General features: G+C 54.7%; 1 protein-coding gene across 1 annotated transcript; it reads left to right on the top strand.

Annotated features, from left to right (window-relative positions):
* On the top strand, positions 5985-7699 carry MYOD1 (myogenic differentiation 1). The gene is given in 3 exon segments (NM_001002824.1): positions 5985-6614; positions 7106-7184; positions 7449-7699. Coding segments are annotated over 3 exon segments (960 nt in total).

The following is an 8346-nucleotide window of genomic DNA, read 5'->3' as shown; positions in this document are numbered from 1 at the left end:
ACTTTCTTCCCCAAATGGGCATGTGGCTGGCTCCCAAGCCTCCTCTACCTCTTTGCTCAAATGTCACCGTGTCAACTTGACCTCTCTACCTAATTCTGCCCTGGCACCCCAATTCCACTCGCCCTGCTTTGCTTTTCGTAGCTCCCCGCCTCCTAACATACTCTGTCATTTACTTTTTAGTATGTTTATTGTTTACTGTCAGTCTTAAGCCTTAAGAGTGTCAGCGCCACAAGGGCAGGGAACATTGCCTGCTTTGTTTTCTGCTGTATTTTCGGCACTCGGCACAAAACCTGAGCTGCATAAATATTTGTTGAATGAGTGAACAAAGCGCTGAGCGGATGACTGGCAGTGGGCATGCGCCCCCTCACGCAGCCCCACCCTGCAAACGAGCGTGGGGAGGCATGTGCCACTTGTTCTCTCCCAGTCCCCCTCCCTTTCCACATGGACCCCTTTTCTCTGACTCCCAGTTCATCTGCTAGACAACCAAGCCCTGCTTATATGTGGGAGGCTGGGGAGTACCCCAAAGCAGGAAGCATGGCCATCTCTGGAGAGTCTCTGGGACCCTGACCCTGAATCTAGGATCACATCTATGACCCTCCTGACCAACCCAGAGTGGCCCGAGGGCAGGACCCATATCCAGCTGGTGGGCAGTTTTCCAGGGAGCTGGGTGGGCAGGGGGGCAGAAGGGGGTATTCATGGTGGATCTGGGTGGCAGGAAGGGAAAGCCTAGAGACAGAGAGGGGACCTGGGGCTGGCCCTGCCCCACCTGGCCAGCTTTTGTTTTCACTCTCTGGCTTTGTGGCACGCCCCATGCCCCAGTGAGATACAGAGCCAGTGCCAACGCCGGGGGAAGAGGCCACAGGTCCAGCCTGTGCAAGGGCAGGGTGCTTGAAGACCGGGGCAGGTGCAGGCTGGATTGGGTTTCCAGAGGCTATATATATATATATAAAGGCTGCCCGGAGCCCTGGGGCCGGCCGCTCCCTGAGGGTGCAACTCTGGAGGGCTCAGCCAGGCCTGCATTCCTGCCCAAGGGCTGGCTCTCCATTTATAGCCCCAGGCAGTCAGGCCAAGAGAAGACTGGAAAGGTTGGAGCTAGAAGGGAGCGTCCCTCCCCACCTGCTGCCAGGAACCCCTCACTGCGAAGGCTGGAGAACCAAGGCCTGGGAGGAGGTGTGCCCTTGCCAAATCACACAGCCCACCGCCCTGCTCAGCCTTGAGAGGGAGGGAGAGGTGCAGGGGAGATGCCCCCTCCATGAGTCCCTCAGCCCCTTGCACTGGCCTCTCCCAGGACAAGTCCAGCACTCGCGAGCCAAGGGGCACCCTCGACTAGACTCTCATTACAAGAGTTTAGACTCCTGCTTCCAAGCTTGATGTTCTTTCCTGCCCCCATCCTACCCCCACCCCCGATCCCCAAGCTACCACTAGGACTAAAAGGTCCCAGGTCCCAGGGTAGACACACTTCTCTCTAATCTTTCGGCAGCAGATCAGGATGGTGGTGTTGGCCAATCTCTCCCCAAAGATGTTTGGCATGACCAGGAGAGTGATCCCAGCAAGCATAGGGCCCAAGCCTGGAGAGATCTGTAAAGAATGCCAAGTCTAGTGACATCAGTAGAGAGCTTGCAGCAAATAGAATCCCACTTTGAAGTCTCATGTACAAGAGCCATTGTACCACTAGAGCCTGTATGCATTTTAAAACCCTGCTTCCTAATTGCCAAAGAAGATGAAGCTTCAAATCAAGTTGAAAACTGTCATAGCAGTTTAGATTTCTAAGCCACAAGTGGTAAAATATTAAATGGTAAGTTTGAATATATAACAATTATTTGTTAGAAATGCACCTTGATGACAATCCTGAGGTGGTTTTTATGAATGCAGAACAGAAAAAGCCAAGGTATAATCACTTAAGTCTCGGAGTCCAAGTTATTTCTGCATTTCCTTTGCTTGCTCAGTTTGAGAAGAATCCAGATCTGCATGGATAAGTGGTTTGAAGAGTTTACCTAGAAATCTTCAGAGTCCTCTGCAATTAAAGAGTTTGATTGATTGATTCATCCAAAAAATATTGATTGAATACCTGCCATGTGCCAGGCATTCTGCTGAGGTTTGAACAAGTGGGAAGAAATATTTGTTTCAAACTAAATTACTAGCGTAACAACTATTCACATTCCTCACTGTGAGAGTAAGTCAAAGGAAAAGACTCAAGTTTATAATAACCACCAAATCTTTCTATAGTATTCTATGACAATATTGCAACAGGCCATGTGTAATCACACAACATAAGAGATCATGCTCTGGGCAGATGGACCTAAGTTTTGCCCAGGAAGAGCAAAGTGTGATCCAGCAAGCATGTCTGATCATATATGTGACTGTCCATCTTAGAAGAAACATAGCCATCCTCATTAATAGCACTTTTCAAGAAGTTCAAATATATTCATCAAGATTCAAAGGCCATGAGGCCACCCATTCATTCATTTGACATTTATCAAGTTCCTACTATGTGACAGCTGCTGTGATGGTTTCCGGAAATGCCATGGTGAACAAAGCACCCCGGACTTCTTGGGGCTACGTCAATCAATGAACAAACTAATAAAGGAGATAATTAAAGAGTGGCTGTGCTAAGAAGGAAATAAGCAGGGTGATGTGACCGGGCTACCGCAGAGACGATAGTCAGACACATCCCAAGGAGGTAAGATGTGAGCTAAGACCTGATGTATGAAAAGCAGTCAATCTTGGGAAGAGCCTGGCAGACAACAGCAAGTACCAGGCACCGAGGCAGGACCATACTGTGAGGAAGTGTTGGAAGACAGGAAAGAAGGACAGGCTAGCATGGCATGATCAAAGTTCCAAATAAAATTGCAGGGATGGGCTGAGGCCAGCTCATGTTCAGCCTGATAGATCAGGGTGAAGAGAAGAGAGTTTTTTCCTAAATGCAATGAGAAGCTCTTAGGGAGTTTGAAACAGAATGGGAATATAATCCCACTTACCTGTTTAAAGGATTACTCAGTCTGCTGTGTAGAGAACGGATTCTCCTGGGGCAAGAGTGGAAGGAGGAGAGGTACTGGGAGGCTCTGGTGGGCACTCAGACCAGCATTGTGGCAGTGCAGTCCAGGATGGTGACAGTGGGGATGGAGAGACTTGCAGGGCATCTTAGAGGTCCTCATGCCCAGACCTCCCCTTTGAAACTATCGGCCTCATAAATCCCCTGCCTACTCGACCTCTCCATCTGGATGTTGAAAATGCATTTCAAATGTTGTGCCAGCCTGGACTCCATTCCCCCAGGAGTCATGCTTGATTCCTCTTTGCCTCTTGGTCACATCCAATCACAAATAAATCTTGTGCATTCCATCTTCAAAACACATCAGGAATCCAGCCATTTTTCACCCTCTCCGTTGCTGCCACCCAGGTCAAAGCCACCATCACCACTCACTTGGATTATTTCAATAGCCTCCTAATGGGTCTCCCTGTGGTGTTCTTGCTCTCCATAACCACCATGCTCCTGTTAAAATGTAGGTCAGATGGTGACACTCTTCTCTTCTACTCAAGCCCTCTGGTGGCTTTCCACCTCAGAATACAAATCCTTTGTCCTCTCTCTTATCCCATCTCTCACTACTCTTCCATTTGCTTATTCTGCTCCAGACATACCTGCCTCATTGCTGTACTTTAAAGCTGACAAGCAGTCCTGCCCCGGGACCTTTGCACATGCACTTCCCTCTATCTATCTCCAGACATCTGCATCTGCCCTTCCTTCATTCTGGTCTCTGCTCAAATGGAATCAGGCTAGAGAGGTCTTCTCTGACCACTCCTTCTAATGACATAATCTTCATCACTCTGTTCCCTTGCCTTTTCTTTATTTTTCTTATAACCTCCTAACGTCATATATTTCTTGCTTATTTATTATCTGTCGCCCTACCCTACAATGTTAAGCACCACGAGAGCAGAGTCTCAGTTTTGTTCATTGCTGCCTCCCCAACACCTAAGAATCTGGCACATAGCGGACACTCCATGGTGTGTGTTGAATGAGTAAATGAATGTGGTGTTACGGAGCGAGGAATGATGAGCGCTTCTTAAAGGGGACCTTCAGGGCTACTCCAAGTGGCAGAGAAGTGAAGAAGACAGGGCTCCAAAAGAGACAGGAAGGAATGACTCCCCCACGGCCCAGAGGGACAATTAGGACAGCTTCCAAAATGGAGTGGGAAGGGGACAAAGATCATTTTTGCCTATATCTGAGGACTCCAGAAGGAGAGACTCCGGTAAGAGCCTCTGGTCCGAGGGAGATCTCTAGCCAGAGTGCTAAGAGGAAGGTGTGGACTGCAGATTCAGGAAGAGGCCAAGCCATGCTCTGGGGACAGGGGTACCCCAGGGCTTGCGAGGGAGCCGGAGTCCAATGCGGTGGCTCCTCCTCCTTCTATTCCCAGTCTCTGGGCGGGCCTGCTGGGAAGATATGCAGCTGAGGCTTTCACAGGAGCCCAGCTCTGAGACTACATGGGCCCCTGTTAGGGTTCAGTGCCCCAGCCAACAGCTGAGAAGGCCACAGGGAGCCCACCTTCCAGCTGTCCAGCTGGTGGTGCCAAAGACAGAAGCAAGCCCTCTTGTTAGTATATAGCCTTGCACCTCGAACTGAGGGCTTCCCCAACTCTGGGCTTCCCCAGATTCTCACCACCAGCACCATCACTTCAGGACATCATTGTTATGATCCCCAAAGTTACAAAGCGGGGGAAACTGAGGTTCAGAAGGACACGTGACTTCCGCACAATCACACAGGAAACCATAGGGTCTAGATTATTGATCTGCAAATTCCATTCTCAAAGACTCCACCGAGAAGTGGAGTTCTCAAGAGTCTAGGCCATGGAGGCATTTGCACAATTGAACTTCCCCGGCACAGCACTGCACTTGAGGTGGAGGCAAGCCCCAGAGCAGACTGACTTTTCTTCCCAGCTGAAGAGACATCTCAGCCTAGACCGGCACTGGACATCCCACTGCGGAAAGGCGTGGGTCGAATTGGGTGGGAGTTCCCTTCCTTTCCTCCAGGTTGGGACAGGACCTGAGTTTGGACAGAATGACACGAAGATTTTGATCATTCACTTCTGCATAGATATGGCCAGGCGTCCAGAGAAGATGGGCTGGGCCTGCCACCCTCCGAATGACTCCCCAGGCAGGAACTGGCCTAGTGACAAGACCGCCACATTCAGTCTCAGGTTCCCCCACATAGACTCTCTGAATCTACCTCGTGTTGCTCTGCTCGGTTCTTTGCCTCTGACTCTCTAGGTTTCTGCTCTCTGAATGGCTCAGGCTCTTGGGTTATCTTTCTCTCACTGTCTCAGCTCTGAGTGTGTCTCTGCCTCGTTGCCATGTGTGTCTCTCTCACCAAATCTCTCCCGATCGGATTTCTACCTCTATCCTGCTCCTGGGTGCCCCACAAATCAGCGGGCTGAGGGGCCGCCAAATCAGCTCAGAGGTGAGCGCGAGCGGCCAGGGTTTCCCGCGGACACAAGAGGAGTCCGGTGCGGAGAGTTTGGAAAGATGTACCAGGGAGCCAAGTGCAACCGTTCGGGCTGCCAGCCTTTGCCTTCCTCCCTGCCTCGAGAGGGGCGGGAGCCGGGTGTCAACGGGTAGGGGGCTGGCCAGTCTCTGGCCCCCGCCGCCACCCTGGGGATCCCAAGCTCCTCCCCGCTCTGTTCCTATTGGCCTCGGGAGCCCCCGCCCCTAGCCGCCAGCTTGGGCTCGGGGGCCCTTAGGCTACTACGGGATAAATAGACCCGGGAGCCTGGCTCAAAGGGTAGGGGTGGGGAAGCCCCAGGACGCTGCCGCTGCTCTCCTCCCCGTCAGTCAGGAGGGACAGGATAGAGCAGGGTGGTGGACAGCTGGGTGTGCATTCAGACCCCAAGTACTTTGCTATCGCACTGCCGGGGCTCCGGAGCCGCAGAAAGTTTCTGGCAACCCTTGCCGCTGGGGTTGGGCAAAACCAGGACTGCACCGCCCCCCGCTGGGATATGGAGCTGCTGTCGCCACCGCTCCGCGACGTAGATTTGACGGGCCCCGACGGCTCTCTCTGCAACTTTGCAACAGCGGACGACTTCTATGATGACCCGTGTTTCGACTCCCCGGACCTGCGCTTCTTCGAGGACCTGGACCCGCGCCTCGTGCACGTGGGCGCGCTCCTAAAGCCCGAGGAACACTCGCACTTCCCTGCCGCAGCGCACCCGGCCCCGGGAGCTCGTGAGGACGAGCATGTGCGCGCGCCCAGCGGGCACCACCAGGCGGGCCGCTGTCTACTGTGGGCCTGCAAGGCGTGCAAACGCAAGACCACTAACGCCGACCGCCGCAAGGCCGCCACCATGCGCGAGCGGCGCCGCTTGAGCAAAGTCAACGAGGCCTTCGAGACTCTCAAGCGCTGCACGTCTAGCAACCCGAATCAGCGGCTGCCCAAGGTGGAAATCCTGCGCAACGCCATCCGCTATATCGAAGGCCTGCAGGCGCTGCTTCGCGACCAGGACGCCGCGCCCCCTGGCGCTGCAGCGGCCTTTTACGCGCCTGGCCCGCTGCCCCCGGGCCGAGGCGGAGAGCACTACAGCGGTGACTCAGACGCATCCAGCCCGCGCTCCAACTGTTCCGACGGCATGGTAAGGCCAGGACTCTGGGCCAGAGAAGTGAGGGCAGTTCTCGGTATATCGCCAGTGTGTTTCCGAGGGAGGGCAAGGAGTTGGCCCCCAGCTGGGAGGGTTGGGTGGGGAACGTTTCCGAGAGTGAACCCCCTGTGCCCCGGGCAGTTGTCACTGGGTTGGCCTAGTGCTTTGGGGACGCACGGGACGGATGCGATCCATCCGATTGAGGGCATTATCAGAACACTGCAGCGCCAACACGAAGATCTGCTTTTTCACCATTTCTCCCTATTGTCAAAATGCAGATTTGTGCTACGTGACTGTCTACCCTCTATTTGGCTCGGCAAGCTCCAGAGAGCTCCTGCCTACTCTTCCTTCCCAACCCGGACAGATCTGGGCCCGGAACTCTTGTGGCTGACACTTGGGGAGTTGGGGAAGGGGCGGCCACAGGGAGTGATGCTCCAGCCCTGCGCGGTTCCCAAGACTAACCTGGTCGCCCTTGCTGTTTGCAGATGGATTATAGCGGCCCCCCGAGCGGTGCCCGGCGGCGGAACTGCTACGACGGCACCTATTACAGCGAGGCGCCCAGCGGTGCGTATTCTCAACCCCTTCCCACATTCCCTTTTGAGCTGCCCTGGCTTCTCTTATCTAGGACCTCCTCGTCCCCATCCTGGGAGATGATACAGGGAATGAAACACTAAGCCTGTAGTTCCTTTTCTCCGTGAAATTTTGCGGCATCCTCGCGAATTCTGGCTGGCCCCCAGTTTCCCGTCTGCCCCAAAGCACTGAGACCAGAGGTGGGAGCCTAGTCCGCCACTCCACCCTTGCATACTAACCTACCCCTTCCCCGCGCAGAACCCCGGCCCGGGAAGAATGCTGCGGTGTCGAGCCTCGACTGTCTGTCCAGCATCGTGGAGCGCATCTCCACCGAGAGCCCCGCCGCGCCCGCGCTTCTGCTGGCGGACACGCCGCGGGAGTCGTCTCCGGGCCCGCAAGAGGCGGCCGCCGGGAGCGAGGTCGAGCGCGGCACCCCCACCCCTTCCCCGGACGCCGCCCCGCAGTGCCCCGCGAGCGCGAACCCCAACCCTATCTACCAGGTGCTCTGAGGGGGTGGGCGGCCACAACGGAGGGCGCGCTGCTGCTTATGGGCCGGAGGGATGGTGCCCCTAGGGTCCCTCGCGCCCAGAAGTTTGAGCTTCAATGCCAACTCCTCTCCTAAACAGCGCTTTAAAAGCGACCCTCCAGAAGTAGGAGTGGCGGGAGAAATGATTTTTGTTTCCGCCTCTCGCACCCCAGGGCAAGGACATGGTCCTTTTTGGTTGTTGTTGTTTTCCACGCAGCACCCTTCCCTGAGACCCGCTGCGATGGCCGTTTGATGTTACTCGGTGGGCCAGAGCTGACCCCTGACCGCCCAGGCGGGCCCTCTCCTCGCTCCCTCCCTCATGGTGGGGAGCGGGGCGGGGAGGGGGGGGAACACAAGCAGATCTAAGCCGCGCCCCTGGACGCCCGGAAGCTTAAAGGCGCCTGGCCTTTCCTTTCCTGAGTCCTCCGGGTGTCACCTCTTTACCGCTGTCAGCGGAATACGTTCCTGTCCCAAGTGTAACAGGTGTAACGGTAACCACTCCTACCCCCTCCCCCGGTTCAGGACCACTTTTTGTAATACTTTTGTAATCTATTCCTGTAAATAAGAGTTGCTTTGCCAGAGCAGGGGCCCCTAGGGCTGTATTTATCTCTGAGGCATGGTGTGCGGTGC

This window comes from Sus scrofa, chromosome 2 (assembly GCF_000003025.6).
Source record: "Sus scrofa isolate TJ Tabasco breed Duroc chromosome 2, Sscrofa11.1, whole genome shotgun sequence".
Classification (NCBI taxonomy): domain Eukaryota; kingdom Metazoa; phylum Chordata; class Mammalia; order Artiodactyla; family Suidae; genus Sus; species Sus scrofa.
This window is presented reverse-complemented; position numbering and strand designations above follow the sequence as displayed.